The 21,137-nt window shown below is 33.8% G+C and overlaps 1 protein-coding gene across 3 annotated transcripts in view; it reads left to right on the top strand.

Annotated features, from left to right (window-relative positions):
• EPC2 (enhancer of polycomb 2) overlaps nt 1-21,137 on the top strand; it is a 122,326-nt gene that overhangs the window by 80,740 nt on the left and 20,449 nt on the right. For 2 of the 3 annotated variants that reach the window (XM_060626439.2, XM_060626438.2), the window contains exons 3-7: nt 2,176-2,321; nt 8,523-8,729; nt 14,753-14,901; nt 15,674-15,806; nt 17,965-18,156. In XM_060626439.2, the coding sequence (XP_060482422.1) occupies nt 2,176-2,321; nt 8,523-8,729; nt 14,753-14,901; nt 15,674-15,806; nt 17,965-18,156 (827 nt within the window). The remainder of the gene's footprint in view (nt 1-2,175; nt 2,322-8,522; nt 8,730-14,752; nt 14,902-15,673; nt 15,807-17,964; nt 18,157-21,137) is intronic. The other variant, XM_060626440.2, reaches the window with a different exon arrangement.

Below are 21,137 nucleotides of genomic sequence, written 5' to 3'. Positions count from 1 at the left end.
TATATTCTATTTATATTTTTTAAAAATAAGTGCACATGTACACTGTTTTGTACCTTAGCTTTTCTCACTTTTTGTTAAGATAGGTGTCTTTCCCTATCAGTATACATACATCATTATCATTCATTTTTAGGGCTTCAGTCTATTCCATGTATGTACAAACCATTATATACAGTATTTCTGTATTCCCACATACATTGCTTGTTTTTATATTTTTTACTTCTTACAGTGTCACATCTAATATTCTTGTATGTGTATATTTGTCTGTTTGTATATTTATACAATAAATTCCTAGAAATAGAATTGCCAAGTCCAGGAGTAGGTGTCTTTAATTGAACTAAATACCAGTTTTAATTTCTCCTCATGGTGTTTGAGATTTCCTTCCCCCATTCATTCCAAAATAGCATACCATCAAGTTTTAGATCTTTGTCTGTCTGATAAGTGAAATATATCTTGTTGCTGTGTTTGCATTTATTTAATTCGCTTTATGGCTTCTGAGCTTATACCTACCCAAACATTTTTCCCCTTGCATTTTCTTCTAGCATTTTTCGCATTTTATTTTTTACTATAAAATTTTGTTAAATACATCATTTATTGGTATTAGGAATGAGGTAGAATTCTAACTTAAGTTTTAAAAGGTAACTAGTATGTATAATCCCTTTTTATTAATAATCTCCTTTATCCTCAGTGGTTTGAAATACCATTCTTATGATACATACACTTTGCACTTGAGTTTATTTCTAGATTCTTAATTTTCTTAGAAAGCTTCTCATTATATTACCAAACTACCATGTTGATAAATATATAACATCTTTTTTTAATAATTGCTACTATTTTGGCATATATTTCATGATGTTCTATTTTTGATTTTTTAAATCTTAATTCCAGTATAGTTAACATATAATGCTTTATTAGTTTAAGGTGTACAATATAGTGACTCACCAATTCCATATATTACTCAGTGCTCATCCAAATAAGCGTACTATTAATCCCCTTCACCTCTTACACCCATCTCCCACCACCTCCCCTCTGGTAACCATCTGTTTTTCTCTATAGTTAAGGGCCTGTTTTTTGGTTTGTCTTTCTCTTTTCCCTTTTTCTTTGTTCATTTGTTTTTTTTCCTAAATTCTACATATGAGTGAAATCATATGGTATTTGTCTCTCTGACTGTCTTGTTGCAGTTAGCATTATACTGTCTAGCTCCATCCATGTTGTTGCAAATGACAAGATTTCAGTTCTTTTTATGGCTGAATAATATTCTGTTATATATATAGCACATCTTGTTTATCTCTTCATCTATCAATGGACACTTGGGCTGCTTCCATACTTGGCTGTTGTAAATAATGCTGCAATAAACGTAGGGGTATTTGAATTAGTGTTTTTGTACTGGGGTAGATACCCAGTAGTGCAATTACTGGATCATAGGGTAGTTCTGTTTTTAACTTTTCGAGGAATCTCCATACTGTTTGTCACAGTGGCTCCACCAGTTTGCATTCCCACCAACAGTGCAAGAGAGTTCCTTTTTCTTCACATTCTTGCCAACACTTGTTGTTTCTTGGGTTTTTTATTTTAGCTACTCTGACAGATGTGTGGTGATCTCTCATGTGGTTTTGATTTGTATTTCCCTGATGATGACTGATGTTAAGCATCTTTTCATCTGTCTGTTGGACATTTGTATGTCTTCTTTGGAGAAACATCAGTTCATGTCTTCTGCCCATTTTTTAATTGGATTATTTGGTTTTTTGGTGTTAAGTTGTGTAAGTTCTTTATATATTTTAGATACTAAGTCTTTATTGAATATGTCACTTGCAGATATCTTCAGTAGGTTGTTGTGATCCTCTATTTTTAAAATAGATTAATTTTAGTTACTGCTTTTACTGTTCTGTTAAACTTTAATTCACATCTATGAATTCAGATTTTATTTTTTCTTACACTGTGCTTCCAGTCTCCGAAACCAATTTTTTGTTTTTGTTTTTGTTTTTTTATTTGAGTATAGTTGACATACGATGTATGTTACATTAGTTTTGGGTGTACCCTGAAACCAATTTTTAGATGTCTGCTCATGAGCTTCTCTTTGGTCAATGCATTGTGATTTAGTAGTATTCTGTGGTCAAATATAAACACACTGTAACTCCATAATTTCTCCTCAGTTTGAAGAATTTTTCTTTTCTTTTCTAGCCTTTAATCTAGACAACGAGCAACCAGATTATGATATGGATTCAGAAGATGAGACCTTATTAAATAGACTTAACAGAAAGATGGAAATTAAGCCTTTGCAATTTGAAATTATGATTGACAGACTTGAAAAAGCCAGTTCTAATCAGGTACTGTACCCTTGTAAAAATGTCTCCTGTCTTAAAGTTAATCCAGTTAGTAGCTTTATTTTACATTTTCTTTAGACCTGAGTATATTGCCTTTTAAATTTCCCTGACATCTTAGAATTTCTGTTTACAGTATTCCTTGAACTGAATAATTCAGCATAATTTCTTTGAATAGGAGTATGAATAGTACTATTCTGACTTCTTGTTTGGATATAAAAACAATACTAGCTGCAATAGTATTTAATACCTTCTCGATCCTTTTCATAGGACTATATTTGCTTGGTTGGGTCTTTAAGGCAGATATCTTATACCAAATCTGGCTTAGTTAAGCTCAGATTTATTAAGGTACTCATTATCATTTTAGTTTTACGTATATATTACTTAAAATTTTAAGTGAAGAAAAAATTATTCGCAAAGAAATAATTTTTTTAGTGGGTCATTCTAAATATGGTATAGAGAATTTAAAAGGGTATGGTCTTTTTGGAAAGCAATTAGGCAGCATATGTCAGGAACCTTAAAATGCGTGTACCTTTTGATTTAGTAATCCTACCTCTAGGAGCCATTCTCAAAAAAAATAACTGGTAAAAATGTCAGGTTTTTGAACAAGGATGTTCAGAATGACTTATGAGTTGTCTGTAGGGTAAAATATCACATAGCCATTAAAAATAATTATTTTGAATATTAACAGAAATTGCTCATTATATAATGTTAGATTTCAAAAAAGGATACAGAATTGTTTAAGTGCAAAACTCTGAGATTCATTTAAAGTGTTTACATTTATATGTGCACATTGAATAAAAGATCAAGAAAATCCAGCAAAATACCACTATTGGTTCTATTTAAGTGATAGGATTATTGGTGATTATTATGTTCTTTATTCTGTTTCTGTTTTCCAAATTTACTATAATGAGCATGTATAGATTGTTGTAATTAGATTTTAAAAATAAATTGTTTTAAAAAATAATTGCTTGGTGTATCTGTGTGGTGTATTAATATATTAATTGTTATTAATGTAGTAAGAAGTTAGAGATAAAAGTAAACATTTTATAGTAGACTGTTAACACTTTTCAGTAGTTTACCCATTACAAATTCATTATTTTCCTTTACCTCCCAACTAAAGTCCTTTAAATCCTTAAGGCATTACCAGCTATTCAGAACATTTTTCAAAACTTTTCCATTGTGAAATGCCTGCTGCATATTTAGCCTTTCTTCCAGTCTTTTCCCCCCATTTGGATGGAAAGTAATATTTGATGTGCAATCAAAAAAAGTACATTGGAAACCGAATGTTGTAAAATTCAACTTAGTTGGTTTTTTGAAAGACCATCTTTTTTTATTGGAAATTTGTTTTAATTATCAAATTGAATATTGAAAATATTCTTATTAGTGCTCACAGTTTTTCTAAGATTTTGATTACTGGCATCAGGTATAGGTTCATTTTTCTTCTTTATATGCAAACTTCTAGCAATCTTAGGTTCAGTCTTTATTTTGGTATATCTGCTATTTTTCATGATTACTCAAAAATTACTCTTGGTGGCTGAAGTTATATCCTCAGAAGCCTTCAATGCTCTGTTCTGTAATTTGCTTTCTTTCATTTCAGTCAGTAATTACTTAGTGCTTAGGTGAACAAGGGAGGTGACAGAAGTTCTGCCCTTGGGGAGTTTCTCATCTAAGTGGGGCAGGATAAACAAAACACACGTGAACAGTAATACACTTAACTGTCCACATACAATCAACACTATCCTTTTTTAGTTCTTTTTGTTCAGTGACAAGCTTCAAAGCCCTAAAATTGGGTAGGCTCAGAGCATAGTAGCACCTGCTTTTGGCAGTGTAGACAAAGGTAGAAGTTTGCCTTAGGGACAAGATAATGGTCCTGTTATTAGAACTAAGGATTAAAGATACCAAAGACTCTTCTCATTCCAGGTACCTGAACTATGGATTCACGGATTTCTTTATTTTTCCTTTTTGGCAGCTAACATAGTAGCAGATCTCAAGGCAAGGAATCAAGTTTGTAGTTAAAGCAATATTTATTAGGTTGACAGAGAAAAGACATAAAAGATAGACTGAGACAAAGCTTCTGCTCCCATCATTCTGTGGAGACTACTGCAATGAAGTCATTATTGAAAATTCCTGTTGCCAAATGCTGTGATTAATTTCAGTCCTCATTCATTTATTTTAATTGAGCTCTTTATTTCTTGAAACACCTCACCTTTGCTCTTTTGAATATACTTCATTCTCTTCTGATTTTTTAAATTATTTTCTTTGACCATTCCTTCTAATTGTCTTCTACTGAGTCCTTGTCATTAATTTCTGCAAACATCAGGGTTTCTTGAAATTCTGTTCTTGATATTCTTACCTTATGTATTTTGGGATAATATCACCTTAGCAAGCATTTTTCTGAGGGTAATAATACGTATATCTTTACCCTTGACTTCCTTCTCAAGCTCCAGGACTTTCTTTTTTCTCTTTTCATGTTGCCTGTTGGCTTCTCCACCTAGATAGTCCCCAGACCTCTCAAGTTTAGCTTTTCTGACTTACTCTCTTAACTCCACATGATCCTGTACTGTATTCCTCATCTCTCCAGTGACTCCCAAAACTCACAATGATGTGGGGTTTTTTTAATCCCTTCAGTCCCTAAATTTCTAATTCTCACTCTTCTTTTTCCACCTGTATATTGCTTGAATATTTCATCTTTAATTATCTCTTCTCTCACTTCTTCAGTCTTTCTACCTTTGCCCAAAAATATGTCATGGGTCCCTATTTCCAAGAGAAGCCTTTCATTCGACCTCATATTTCTCTATAAAATACTACCCTGTGTCTTTCCTCTTTTTTTTTTTTTTTTTTTTTTTTTTTTTTGTCACCAGTTAAATTTTTAAAAGATTAGTTGTATTGTTTAACTCTTACCCATACTACAATCCATTTCAGTTTACTGAAATTGCACCCAGGGCACCATTGACCTTCTCATTGTCATCCATCCATTTCAGCCTGTATCCTACTAAATGTCCCTAGAGTAGTGGGTGCTGTTGACCTCCACATTTCTTGAGTCTTGTCTTCTTTCTTCATCTTCTCTTCCGTTTTTCCTCTACATCGTGTTTGTTGCTGTTTCCCTCAATATCTGTCCTCAGAATTTATGCTTGTATCTTAAGCTATCAACACAGGCACTCCCAGATGGAGTATTTTATGATTCTCTCATATATTTTAATGCACTAATATTCAGTTCTAAAGTTCTTACGTTGTTCACTTATTGTTTAAATTGTATTTGCCTTTCGTCCATTGCCATATTGTAAGTTTCTGTAGGTAGTGGTTTTATCAGTTTTTTTCCTGTCTTCCCCACAAGCTATATAAAACAACGGTGGACTGATAGGAGTTGATTATTAACTACTTATTGCTTAATTGACTATATTAAAAAACATTAATTTTATGCATAATTTATTCATTTGTGTATTATAAATGTGTTTATTGAAATTGCTAAGCCATAAATCTGTATGTAAGCAAACTAAATGATCTTTGTCTTCATGGAGCTAGTAGTAGTCTAGAAGAAAAGCCCACTAGTAGAATAATTTTTAATCTCCTCACCTCCAGGCCCCCAAAGTAAGGAAACCAAACAACTCAGAGCTGTCTTAAAAATAATAAATTTTACCACAGACCTTTTTATCAAGTAAATAGTGGTCTCCACTGCTTTCTGGTAGAAAGTGTTAAATGGCAGAAGTTTTTTCTTAAGATAGAAAAGTAGTAAGATTCTGATTTTGTGGATATTTAATCATGTGTCATAATTTGAGACTGTGCAAATAGTTTTTGCCCACTCAAATTGATGCTGTCACTGTGATCATAATGATGCCAGTGACACTAATTGCCTTAGAATAGCTAAAGATACTTTTAACAGAATGGTTAAAATAAAAATTTACTGTATAGCAACATAAAAACATCAGTCAACTGAGAAAATATAGTTAACACTGGAAAGAAAGGTCAGGATCTTTAACTGTAAACAGTGTATTGAATTCTTGGTACCTGAGATATAAAGAGGGTATGTATCAACCAGGCAGAAGGACATTTCTAGAAGGAACAAGAAGTACCAGAGAAGGAGACCTGAGGCAGTGTTTTAATCCCATGACACTTCCTGCAGGAGAATAGGAAGCAGTGTTATTCTGGTAGTAATGTTGGATAAGAAACTCATCACCGCTCTGCAGCTTGATGGAAAGAAACCTATCCTCCTCCACACTCTAGAGTTAGAGTATAATTAGTGAAGGTTACAAAATTTTATCAGAAGCAGAATGACCACAAACAGCTGAAGGTGTGTAGCATATCACACCATTGGTCCCCAGAGCACATGAGAGCTGCTCGTAATGTTATGATGCTGTAAGCATGAGGTCGAGTTTTTGTTTTTTGGTTTTTGTGTTTTATTAAGGTGTGTTTTTTTGAATTATTCTTTTTTTTTTTTTTTAAGTTTATTTATTTAGAGAGTGAGCAGGGGAGGGGCAGAGAGAGAGGGAGAGAATCCCAAGCAGGCTCCACGCTGTCAGTGCAGAGTCCGACGCAGGGCTTGATCTCATGAACTGTGAGACCATGACCTGAGCAGAGATTGAGAGTCAGACGCTTAACCGACAGAGCCACTCAGATGTCCTGAGGTAGAATTTTACTGGATCCAGAAAGTTTGATTCTTAATCTACCACTGGCCTTGTAGACTTTGGGCCATTCCAGAGAACTTGAGCTAACGGAGTTGCCCATTTAAAGTGATGTTTGGAAATATTGCTGCTTTTGGTTTGGTCTCTTATTCCAGGCTGTGGCCCTCCACTTTAAAGACCAAGTTACTCAGACTCTCAGATGAGTTGAAGCTGACTCCACTGAGACATTGAATAAGCCAAAGTATGGCCACATATAATTTCATTACACTAAAAGTAATCATTACATGGACTAGAATACTTGAGTTGACATTGTCAGTGTATTCTCTTCCTGTGGCCAATCTTGGCAGCCAAATTATAATAAGAAACCAACTAATTAACCCTGGTAATCACCATCACAGGACTGGAAATCCAAATGATTATTGCATTTATTCTATGAAGTTATACCAGTATGAGAAATCAGAGATCAAATTTATTTGGTGGGTCATGCCGTCTTCCATTGACTTCATATAACCCTCATATTGATTCATATGTTGATCTTACAGTGTCATTGAGAAAATTTTTCCCTTAATTTCTGAGTTTAAGGGAAACATTTGTTAGGAGATATCTCAACTTGTTTTGAAAATGAATCTTCATTTCCAAAGTGATAAAGTAGAAAGATTGTGATAACAGCACTTCGTTGAAGTTTTCCAGCCTTAACTCCATGATGTTTTTCTAGAGTTCCCTGTAAATGGGTATAAATGGGTATGGATAACCCATAATCCATCCTGCTCAAGCTGATCAGTCTTCACAAGGAACAAGGAAACATGTGACCAAGCAAATTTTTACAAACCTTAGTTTGAGATATGTCAACATTATGTTGACTGTATTGATAACAGAGAAGGACATCCTTGAGATACCTGTGTCAAAACTCCAAGGGGAATCATCTGACGGCTGCTGTCACAGATGTAACAATGTTATTAGCAGAATGAGTGTTGAGAACAAGGATTCTCTAGTACTAAAGTAGCTTCGCTAGAAGAATTGCCTTTATATGTAATTCATACAAGAAATTCAAGATTGCTTAATGTTGAAACCTCTGGAAACATGCTAAGTTTATTCTTTCACAGTTTCAAAAGAAAGTTGTTGTATTAGTTGCAGTATATTGGAAAATATTAATCTTTCATTGTAGATAGATATAGAAAGAAACCTTCTGTATCTTCTGGTTTCTGTTGGAAAACAAAAGCACAGAAAGAACCTAGTAGACTGTTGAAAACTAGATCTTCAAATGTATAGAATCACAGATTATCAGATTTTTGATGGACCCGAGGTGTCTTCTAGTCCAAGACTTACCTGAGGCATAGATCTGTTGCAGTCTTCCCAACTACTGTTCATTCAGTCTTCTTAAGTATTTTAAGTTGTGGTTCTTACTACCTCTCAGGGCAAAATGTAAATTTTTGAATGAATCTCCTTATTAACAAATCCTTTGTTAGATTGAATTGAATTCTGTTTTCTGCGATCATGATGTCTGATCATCGTTAGACTGATCATAGTTTAACTTTGATTTCTCATTTTCAAACATAGTTGATGACAATTTGTGTTTTTCATTTAGCTTGTAACACTTCAGGAAGCAAAACTGCTGCTAAACGAAGATGATTACCTTATTAAAGCTGTGTATGACTACTGGGTAAGAAAACGTAAAAACTGTAGAGGGCCGTCCCTCATTCCTCAGATAAAACAAGAGAAAAGAGATGGCTCCACCAACAATGACCCTTATGTTGCCTTTCGGAGGAGAACAGAGAAAATGCAAACTCGAAAGGTAATGGGCAAATTAGATTTAATTAGTATGCCTTAATAGTATTTAAGATCAATTTTTTTCTGCTAATAATTTCAATAATTTTGAATACCTTGAACATAAAGAGGAGCTAATAACATTGTTGAATTGAACCAAATGTTAGAAATCCTGCTCTTCAGTAGCTTCTGTTGGTACAATAACCAATATCCATGCCCTTTATAGTCTCCTGATTTTACCATTTCAGACTTACAGTTGAAGTAGTAAAAGGAATTCTCTATCTTTATATATCTCAGAAATTTGAGCTCTTCAGTAAACTATACATTTTATACATATCCTCTTGTTTGGGAAGCTTAAGAGCTTATAGCTCTTTTGAAACCATATTCTAATTCTTGGGTATAAAAAAGAACTTGACTCCCTTTAGCTACTGTGGGGTCATGGGAAGGAAGGAAAGGTTCTTTTCAAGCCTGTTCTTCCCATAGTCAGAAGTAACAGTGGAATCTTTTTCTTCTTTTCTGAGTTGTCAGTTGTGTCAGATTTCTAATTGATGAACTTGTCCCCATCTGCCTTTCACAAGCAGTGTGAGCCAGAATTTTACATAAGAGAAACAGGGTCTCATGCTGTGGAATGATATGTTATAGAAGAAAGTGTTATTGTACAGGTGGTATTCATTGTCTTCTATTTCTCATAATTAACAGTAAACACCATACACAATAACACATTCTCTAGCATTGCAAAAAATTAGAACATATAAATGTAAAAGCCATGAGGAATTATGATGGGAGGCAAAGCCTTTTCTGTGGATTCCTGTTTCTCCTAACATGAAAAGCTTGTCCTTGTCAGTTGTGAATGTAACAGCTGTGAAACATAACAGCTGCCAGGAATAGTATATTTTAGGAAAAATTCTACTACTGGTTAATAACCAGTTTCTGTAAGTCTGTCTTAGATGTCCCAAGTTTAGATGACATTGCCTAAACCAGGCTAAGTTTTCAACTTGGCGTTTTAGTTCTTAGATAAGATATTCTGAGATATTTTATGAAAGTGTAACATCTTGCTTAGAAAAGACTGGGATGAGGTAAATTTGTAAATATAGGCGATTAGACATGAGGAAGAGGAAGTTTACCTGAATCGTTGAAAAATATGAACTAGTAATTGCTTTTTAAAAGAAATGTAATTAATTCAGATACATTCCTAAACAGACTTTTAGCAGTGTTTTTTTGAAGGAAGTATACCATTAGGCTTCTTTCAGTGAGTGGGTGTGAAGAACTGAAAACTAGGGAGTATTTATTGACATGTAAACAACATTTTAAATGTTTAAATCAGCTTTATTCTTAAATAGGTTAAATCACTGTTTTCTAACCAGTGCATATTGGGAATTGCTAGTAGTGCATTCCAATGTATAGGCGCTTTCATTGTGCAATAACTAGTATTGCTTTTTCCTGACACTCTGATTTCTACCCTTTCTCTTGCCTGTTATTTTCACCTTCCTCTGCAGAGTGGTACATTTTCTTTTCCAGTAGTCTTTTTATTCCTCTCTGTTTTCAATTTTGGGACCAAAGACTTTTCCCCTTCATGCACACTGATGCTGCTTCAAAATGTTTATGGTTCAAAATGAGAAAGTTGGGAACGCAGTCAACAATGAATACCCCTAGATGTTCCAGAGGTGGGCAAGCACTGGGAGCTGCAAAAATGAATATTGCTAGCAAAGGTTCTCTACTTTTTTGTTTCCACAGATTGAAAACACGTGCATAGCTACATACAGAGGTGCTAAAATAAAGGACTTCTGAAATATTTGCTTGGCAGGCTAGAATTTAATTTTAATTTGGTAAACTAATACTTAATTTGGGAGTGCTTAAGTACTTTTAGGACATTCTTAAATGAGACAGTCTTAAGGCACCAACATGTCTGAAAGTGCTGATTGGGAAGTCTTAAATCAGCATGTGTGTTTAATATGTTTAACCCCATATATACAACTGTTAACATCTGTGCTTTCTCTCCTCCCTCTCTGTGGCCCAGAATAAACGAGAAAGACAAGAGAGGAAACTCAAAGTAGTTGTTCTCAGTCTGGCCACATGTAACAATCTCCTGTGAATTATCCTTGGTTATAAAAAGGTCTACAGTTAAATCTAAAGTGCAGCAGTTTGAGAACTACTTCCCTGAAGATTGGGCAGTAGGTCAGAACTATAATATGTAACTGGGAATAGGGAAAAAAGAGTTGGTCCAGAGCAGAGACCATTGTGAGGAACGGTAAAGGAAGTGAATAGATTTGAAAACAGGGATAGGGCCATCTTAAAAGCACAGAAAAGATATCAGTATGAATTCATTGTTTTTAATATTGGTATAGTCAGATATAGATCTGTGAATGTATGTGTACATACATATATTACAGGTGTATTTCCTAGCTCTGTTCGCTGAGTCTAGAAGCAATGATACTCAGTAGCAGTGAGCATGCCTAGCATGTACATCTTGATTTTTAAATGCCATTTTCCATCAAAAAGAACCAGAAATCCTTAGAAAAATAGTGTTTCCAGGTCTAGGGCTGGGAAATATAAAGATACGCTTGGAACATTCTGTTATGCCAGAAAGTAAGACTGTTGATTAAAGATAAAAGCATGTTGGACCCATGTCAGAAGGCCTCAAGAGCCAGCTTGAAGGGACTCTACTAACCAGATGTGGGAAAGTTTTAAATGTCAAAATAAATAATGAATAACCCATAGTAACCCATGAGTCCATACTAATATAAATGGATGGATGGATGGATGGAGGGTGGGAGGGAGGGACGGATGGATGAATGGATGGTTGGTTGGTAGATTGACTGATAAAAGAGAAGGGAACACTTTTCCTTACAGTAGAACTTTAAAATTTCCAAGTTTCAGTAGAATGATGAAGTTTGAACATCACCATTGGGCTGCCACGATAGTAATAATTGTTTCAGGCAAAAGTTAGAATCAGCGGATACTACATTAGTGGTAGGAAATTTGGTGAGAAACAAGGTACGTAATCCTACAGTGTCCTTTTTAATTAAAAATAGTAATTTGACTAAAGGAACCTGATAGCATCTTAATCAAGGGATAAAAATTACCATCAACAGTAATGGGACAAATAGGTATCATTTAACTCCTGATATAAGAGAGGGATACAATGATCACTTTTGTGATAATCCTATGAAGAATACATAACCTGAATTTAATTGTGGGAAAACATTGAAGAAACCCATAGTGAGGAACATCCTACAAAATAAGTGGCCTCTATTTAAAAATGTCAAGACTAGGATCACTGTAGAAAGTCAAAGAAACTATTCCAAATTATAGGACGTTAAAGAGACATGACAGCTAAGTGCAATTGTGATCCTGAATCAGACCCTAGACCAGGAAAAAATTTACGGTTATGAGTGAATTTAATAATAAAAATAATTGTCCTGCTAATGTCCTTTATAGCATCAATTACATAAACATATAAAAATACATATTTAACAATTATATTTATTGCTATAAAGGACATTAGTAGGACAATCAGTGAAATATGAATAAAGTGTTTAAATTAGATAATACGATAACATCAATGTTAATTTCCTGATTTCAATAATGGTTACTGGTTATATAAGAGAGTATCATTGTTTCTAGAAAGTATATATTAAAGTGCTTAGAGATGAAGGGACAGTACACATCCCAACCATTCTCAAAAAATGTTTTTTAAATAGGGGTACGTGGGTGGCTCAGTCAGTTAAGCATCCGACTCTTGATTTTGGCTCAGGTCATGAGCTCACAGTTGGTGAGTTTGAGCCCCACATTCTCTCTCTCTCTCTCTCTCCCTCTCCCTTTCTCTCTCCCCCTCCCTCTCTCTGTCTGTCTCTGTCTCTCTCTCTCTCTCTCTCTCTCTCTCTCTCAAAATAAACTCTAAAAAAATATGCTAATTTTGCATATTTGTGTATGTGTTTATTATACATTCATGTGTATGTGCCTTAGTCCGTTTAGGCTGCTGTAACAAAAAACACCATAGACTGAGTGCTTTAAACAACAAATATTTATTTGTCACAGTTCTAAAGGCTTGAAGGTCCTAGATACAGGTGCTAGCAGATTCAGTGTCTGGTGAGGGCCTACTTGCTGATTCAGAAGTGATCATCTTACTGTGTCCTCACATGGTGGAAGGAGCAAGAGAAAGAGCTCTTTGGGGTCTCTTTTATAAGAGCACAAATTCATTTGTGAGGACTCCTCCCTCATGACCTAATCACCTCCCAAAGGCCCTACCTCTAAATACCATCACATTGGGGCCTTGGAGTTTCAAAATGAATTTTCAGAGGACACAAACATTTTAGTTCCTCACAACATAGACTAAATAAATACATAGAGAGACAGAGATAAAACAAATGTAAAATAATAAATAACATTTGAGCAATCTGGATGAAAATACAGAAGAATTCTTCATACTGTTTTTTTAACTTTATGTAAATATGAAATTATTTCAAAATAAAAAGTAAAAAAACAGTAGAGAGGACTAGAGAAAGGAAAAATTAGTAAGGGTAGTTAATTTGGGCCTAAAGAGAGCAGAAAATGAATGGTTAAGACAGGGCAGAAGCATATAGTCCACAAAAAACAGTGAAGAGGGGGGTGATCTTAAAAGGTTCTGGTGCACTTTTGAATATTGTTCAGCTGGCATGTAGCCTTATATTATTACTCGTCTTTTGAATCTGTATGTCTCATTCTTACTAGACTGTAAGCCTTTTGAGGATAGGGGACATGTGCAGTACTCTGTACAGGGGGACACTTTAATATTTGCTCTTGGTAATGTTAATTTTTTTTCAGTTGGGAGGTATTTCTGCCTGCTTGCCAAGTTTTCTTGCTTAAAACCATGCTGTAGATTTTGCCTTTTGTCACATAGTACTGAAGGGGTAAAAAAATTAATTTCCTTTTGATGAAATAAAAGAATGACTAATATAACATTTAAAATACTTGGTACGCAGTACCTTAATGAGATTTAGTTTAGGTTATGTTTTATAAGTGATGATTAAGTTTCAAATACAAGAAACTATACATTAAAGAAAAAAGTAAAACTTTGAATCTTTAAGTTTTATTTGCTCTTTTATAATCCTCCAATATGAAACCTGGCTTCAGGTTCTTTCTAATGTCATTGTATTATTAACTCAAGGATGGGAAGATTGCTTAAGTGCAGTGTCTGGATACATAGAATGAGAGGTGGTAATGGTCTGTTTTTAAACAAATAGTTCCATGCCTACTATAAATATTCTGTGGTTATTTGATTAAGCACAATATTTTATATTAACAGTAACTTTTATGCAAATAGTTGCTAATTACAACTGAGCCTTCTTTCATTATTAAGCAGGACTTTGATTTGGAGTGGTTCAAATTAAATCTCAGGCTTCACAGTGGGGCCTTCTTAACAACACTCTGAAATTTAGAGTTTTCACTTGTTTTCTGCCCTGCAGTGAGGTGTTATTACTTTGAAACATGACAGTCCAGTTCTTTGAGATACTTTATATCCTACTTTCAGTTTTATATCTGAGTTTCTGATAGGAAGTTTTGCTTGTCATTGTCATCGTGAGTGTTTACATTGTGGTATATTGAACCTTCCAACCTGCAGTTACAGAGGTGAATGATAGAGACCCATTTTGGCTTTTTTTTTTTTTTTGGTAGGTAACCTTGATTTAACAGAACTGTTTCTGTCACTGGAAAATGCCTTGCATCAATTTCAATGGGCTGCATTTTCTGATTGATACACTAGGTTTTATTTCAGGCAGACTTTTAAAAATGTGTGTACGTTGGAATTATCCCTTCTATCATTCCATCTTTTCAACAGTGGGCAGCATTTTTTTTTAATATTTGAGAGATACTTGCTTGTACTTCTGTTTTCAGGGTTAAATAGGTTCTCTTATGTAGTTGCTGTTTAAGATGATTTTTAACATTTTTATATTTAATACTTTTTTAACATTTTGCTTTATGAAACAGTTTTGGATCTCATAAGATTTTGTTGAATGAAAATGGAAATGTTGATGATTGGATTGTTTATTCTTCTAAAATTGTTGTTTTCAACAGAATCGTAAGAATGATGAAGCCTCTTATGAAAAGATGTTGAAATTGAGACGAGAGTTTAGTAGAGCCATAACAATTTTGGAAATGATTAAGAGAAGAGAGAAAACAAAACGAGAATTATTGCACTTAACCTTAGAAGTTGTGGAAAAAAGGTAACCTTGCTGCTGTTGTATACTAACGGTAGCTTTAGCTAAATGATGGTCAGAATATAACCAAATGATTTGTTTTATTTTTTGCCATGCTTTAAAACAGTTAAAATGGATTCTTAAATGAAATCTACATTTTTTGAAGAATCCGGGTATTGCCAGTTTTTTTTAAGTTAGATTATCAGTTTGGATTGCGAATTTGGGGTATATTTTTGTGTGTATTTTGTATAGATCCTCTAATATACTTAATTTTTTTTTCAGAATCCTTTGGTTTTATTTAGAAAAGAATCTAGAGATCATTTTGTCCATCCTTTTTATTAAAGTTTCTATTAAAATTTGAGGGAAATGAATGTTTAAATGATTTTATTTTCTAACTAGGTAGAAAACATTTTTTGTTTCAACGCATTTTATAAATGTGTCTCTAATGCAGTAGTCCTTTTCCTGCATAACTAAATAGACTAAACTACACCTGACAGAATTTTATGTGATTCCTGAGGTAAGCATTCTAAACCTCATTTCCCACTGTTTGAAAATATTAAATATATGAGAAATTTGTCTTCTGTATACCTTAGAGGGTTTTTTGGTTTTTGTCTTACTATATCCCGAATATGAACTTCTTTATTCCTGTAAATTTTCTTTCAAGAATAATCTTTTTTTAAAAGAATAATCTGATTAATTAATTAGTTGTGTTCTAGTTAATTGCGATATCATTGGGTTTTTTTTTTCTAATTTATTTTCAACTACAAAACATTTTCTTATATTTTGTGACCTTTTCAAGATATCATTTGGGAGACTATGGCGGTGAAATCCTTAATGAAGTGAAAATCAATAGATCAGAAAAAGAGTTATATGCCACTCCAGCAACTCTTCATAATGGAAATCATCACAAAGTCCAAGAATGTAAAACTAAGGTGAATATCCTCTGGGGAGAAGCACATATGATAATATTGTTTAGACAATTAGGGGTTTCATCAGCTGTCTTAGTATAGTTTGGTTAAAGAAGAAAGTGATTAACATGCGTTAGTTTTTACTATTGCTAGGAATTTTTACATACATATTAACTCATTAATCGTTATAGCAGCCCATTGACACAGATTTTATCTCTGAGTGACTTCTAGATTATATAGCTAATAAGTGGCTGATTCAAGATTTAGGTCTAACACCAAAAACCATGTGCTTTTCACTGTGCTATCTGCTTCTCTAGAGAATATGGGTAATTAAAGTTGAGTTGTTATCACTAGCCTTAGCGAATCCTGCGTTGTAGTGGCAGGCATCAAAATCTAAGATTAAAGCTTTCTTCATTGAGACTATTTATTATTGAAAGTTATTCTTAGTTTCATTATCACTTCCAGAATCAACTGCTATCTACTTTGAGTGATTTGAAGAAGTCCTGTAACTTCCAGATGCTATTTTCTTCGCTAATAAAGAGCCAGATTCAGTGATTATTTAAGTCTTTTAGACTTCAAGAAATTGTATTTATTCAGTATTCACTTGGTACATTAATTAAAGTATTCATTAATAAAACCTTTAAGGAGCTTAGATTTAACTAAGAAATAGGTATTGACTGAGCATTTAGACAGTGGAACTTTGTATATAGCAAGATTTAAAAAGCAACATAGGGTGTTTGTGGAAAATTCATCTTTTAAAAATGTACACAATTCTTACTTTTCCTGGGTTCGTTGTTAAAGGTCAAAGAAGAATGTGGAGCAGGAAGACTCCTCCTTTAATCAGCTGATGTCAATTCAAACACAAAAGTTCTTTCTTATTAATCACAGGCATCTAGCCCACCTACTTGATTCTTTTTAAAACACACTTGCCTCTATAGCCAAAAATGTTATCAGTGCAATAAATGTTATTTTCTAAGTTATTTTTTAAAATCCATTTTATATAAACCAATGCTTTTTCCAAGTATATGATTGGTAGAGAAGATAAATCTCAACCTGAAATTACTGACAGAATCAGCCTTTCCTATATTTTAGGTTTTTATTTTAGATCATCTGTAGGAAAAACACTCAGAATGTTTACTAGTGTTAGAGATACGGTTGCTCATTCATTGTTGATCCACCCCATTACACATAGCTAACTTTATTTATCTTGTCACACATCCCACCTTAAAATATAGGTAGTTTCGAAGAGGGTGAGGTTCTCTTTTTGATGCCATAGATTTAACCATTGTAGGAAACCTAGCTTTATCACTAACTAATTTGCCATTTAAGCAACATTTTCATTGTATGTACCATTTTTGACCCTGCAGTAGTTTTAACAAAAATGTGGACTACACGGGAAAATGTAGAACCTCTTAAATATTTTTTCACTTCAATATTGCTTGTACTTTGGTGCTCTATTAGAACAATCATTCCCAAACTTTTTAAGTAGTAGAACCCTATTTATTAAGAGGAATACCACTATGTATGTCAAAACAGATAGTAACAGAGCTTCTCTGCTGAGGGGTGGAAAGCAGGGGGCGCTGGAAACCCACCCCGTCAGTCTGGTTGCCAGATGACCTCTAAAGTGCTATCACAGAACTCTAGGGTACTTGAGAACAGTTTGATTACTGTTCAGTTGAGGTAGTAATTCTAAAAAAGCAAAGTTTTTTCTAGTTAATAAACTCATTTTCCTCAAAAAGGTTACCAGCCATAGACATTTTTAAAAATTGAAAGCAAGTGTAGAAATAAATTAATGAATTTATAATCTAATTCAGGTTATTTTTCAAATAAATTTATTAATCATTAATACAGTGGATTTAAATAAAATTAAAATTAAATGTAAGTACTTTTAAATGCTGGACTGCATAATAATAGAGTAATTTGTTTAAATCACTAACATCATAGTTTAAGTATAAATAACAATATAAAAAGCAAATTTAGGTACCATTATTATTTTTAATCACAACTTGAAAAAAGTAAAACATTTTTCAATTTATGACCACAATTTTTGCATATTAAAAACAGTAAATAAAATCACCTCCTGGGTAAAAATGTATGTTTTTCAAAGAGCAGTATAGTTTTTCATGATTTCTAAAATGATTTTCATTTCTTCCTTTTGGGGGAAAAATCGTCATGTAAACAGCACCCTCATCATTTGTCTTTGAAAGAAGAGGCTTCTGATGTGGTTCGTCAAAAGAAGAAGTACCCAAAGAAGCCTAAAGCAGAGGCTTTGATAACATCTCAGCAACCCACTCCTGAGACATTGCCTGTGATCAATAAGAGTGACATTAAGCAATATGACTTTCACAGCTCAGATGAAGATGAATTTCCACAGGTGCTTGTTTTAAAACTATTTTAAAGACATTTCCTTCTAGTCTTTTATATTGCTATATTTTAAAACATAATTGACCTCTTAGTTTTGATTCTTACTTTCTTCACCTAATGTTGTATAGCATAAACATTTTCCACATTATTTATGTAGCCACTCATGTGGTATTTACTTTCCATTATGTTCTCTCAGTTGGATAGAATTTATTCTCTGGAATATTTAGGTGGTTTTCAGTGTTCCTTTTTATAAAAATGAATGTTTCTATTTTTTCCATCTGTATTTAAAGTAGATTATTAGAAATGAAATTGCTGGGACACCTGGTGGCTCAGTTGGTTGAGCGGCCAACTTCAGGTCATGATCTCGACGGTTCATGAGTTCGAGCCCCACATCAGGCTTTCTGCTATCTGAGCAGAGCCTGCTTTGGAATTTCTGTTCTTCTTCTCTCTCTCTCTCTCTCTCTCTCTCTCTCTCTCTCTCTCTCTGCCTCTCCCCCATTCACATTCACATGCATGCTCTCTCTCTCACTCTCCCTCCCTCTGGCTGTCAAAAATAAGTACACATTAAAAAAAAAAAAAATGGAATTACTGAGGGGCATCTGGGTGCCTTAGTTAAGAGTCCAACTCTTGGTTTCAGTTCAGGTCATGATCTAATAGCTGATGAGTTTGAGCCCTGCTTCAGGCTCTGCACTGACAATGTAGAGCCTACTTGAGATTCTCTCTCCCTCTCTCTCTGTGCTTACTCTCTCACAAAATAAATAAATAAACTTAAAAAAAGTAGAATTACTGAACCAAAGATTATCAATATTTTAAGATATTTAATACATAATTGTAAATATTCACCAACAATAACCAACAATAATTTTTTTAACAATTTTTTAGCATTTTGTTTTGCAATTTTTAATGTAAACTTTGCTAATTTGGGCAATAACTATTTATATTTTTTTAATGTTTATTTATTTATCTAAAGAGAGAGGGAGAGAGAGAGTCCGAAGCAGGCTCCACACTCAGCATGCAGCCTGACGAAGGGCTCAAGATCACGACCTGAGCCAGTATCAGGAGTTGGACATCTAACTGACTGAGCCACCCTGGCGCCCCTGGCAATAATCATTTAATTATAAAGATTCCAAAGAACTAATGCAAATTGTAAATCATGAAGATAATTCTTTGATTTATATTGCAACAGTTTATAGCAAGATGTTTGCAATTTTAAAAATCTTTTTTTTTTTTAAGTTTTTATATTTATTTTGAGAGAGAGCATAGGAGGGGCAAAGAGAATCATAAGCAGGCTCTGCACCATCAGCACAGAGCCCACCCAGTATGGGGCTCAAACTCATGAAACCACAAGACCGTGACCTGACCTGAAGTTGTTTAACCAATTCAGCCACCCAGGTGCCCCTGAAATTTTAAATTCTTAATTTCACTTTCACAAGTGCTGTTTTTAAAACAAGACCTTTATGTATCAAAGGATGAATTTTAAAAGATAAATACATATTTATAGTTTAGCACCTGGTCTAGCAACACCCTCTTTTTTCTTGTCTATATGGTATAATCAATGTAAAGAGAATGCTATAACAAATACATTTTATTATATTTTAACATTTTTATTTCATTGCTTTAAGAGAAAAAAAATTCTAACCAACATTACAGACGTTTGGAAACAAACTGTTTTATAAAACACTTTATGGTTGTAACTATTTAAAATGTAGAATCGTAAAATGTATTCCCTTTGACTAGATTATGTGTTTTTTTTACTCTTTTATCACTAATTTAGTTTTTCTATCCCAGATATTTTAGCATTCATATGTATTGTAAAATGCACAAATACAGGTTTTAATTTAGTACACGCTTGAAAAGCACTTAATGAAATAATTGATTTTACTTTTGTCAAAGGATCATCCAGTTAGACTCAGTGCATTAAAGAGCCACGGGATATTAATTAGGTGGCCATTTTGGAGGAATGAGGAAAATAATGTCCGAACACATAGTAGTTTTCCGATAGAAAGTGTAGGGAGGGCTTCTAGGCAGAGGAAACAGCATGTAAGTGAGAATTGCTTGCAGTTTGGCATTACTGGAGCATAAAATACAAAGGGGAAGAGAGGTTGAACAGAATGATGCTTGCAGTAGTAGCCAGGTGGCAGATGGCTTCTATCTACCATTATACACACTAGAACATTATTAAAGAATCTTAAGTAAGAATATGACATGGTTTCAGTATATATTAATAATAGCCTTATATTGGTGTAACTGAAGAGAGCCTTTAAAGTTTTGCTGTAGACTCCCAGCTCTTAAGAATGACACCAGGGGATATTATGACCTATGGAAACTTTTCCTTTAGTGCTGGAATCAGTCCATCCTCCTGATAGTGGGACACACTTACATATTAGTCATATATTCCTCTCGCATTAGGGGACTTTTGTTCCTATTCTAAATTCTTGTGTTTATTCATATAGTCCCCAGCCTTCAAACCCACATCAAAATTTCAAATTATATTTTGAAACTTTTAAGTTCCTCTTGAGTCCTTTTACTGGGTCTTTGACAACTCTTATCAATTTTTATAATGGTATCCCCTGTCACTGAAGAATAAGTATTTACCTATACAGTTGGATATCATTCAGTGAGGCAGCTATTTAGGCTGGAACTCTTACAAAATCAGGATTTTATTGCTAAAAAGATCTGTAAAATAATGATGTGCTGCTTCTTTGTCCAGTAAACAAGGAAAAAGAGAATAGGGAGACTTAAGAGAATAGACATTTTAACCAGATTCTCCAACTGATTTGCAACAGAGCAGAATTAAAGCCCTGTCTTTTCTTAATCACACTTCTGATTCTCCTAATGTCCGCTCTCTCTTCCTGTGTCTCAGACTAAATCCTCGAATCCACTCCTGAAGAATGGTGGTCGGGAGGAAGGGGTGGTATATTTTATGCAAAGAATTTCTGAGATTTTGTGACACTTCCCCTGTGTGTATTTTAGAAAGGTAGAGGATTTGCA

Source organism: Panthera onca, chromosome C1 (genome assembly GCF_046562875.1).
Source record: "Panthera onca isolate mPanOnc1 chromosome C1, mPanOnc1 haplotype 2, whole genome shotgun sequence".
NCBI classification, from domain to species: Eukaryota; Metazoa; Chordata; class Mammalia; order Carnivora; family Felidae; genus Panthera; species Panthera onca.
Note: the sequence above shows the minus strand (reverse complement) of the source record. Positions and strands in the feature narration are given on the sequence as shown.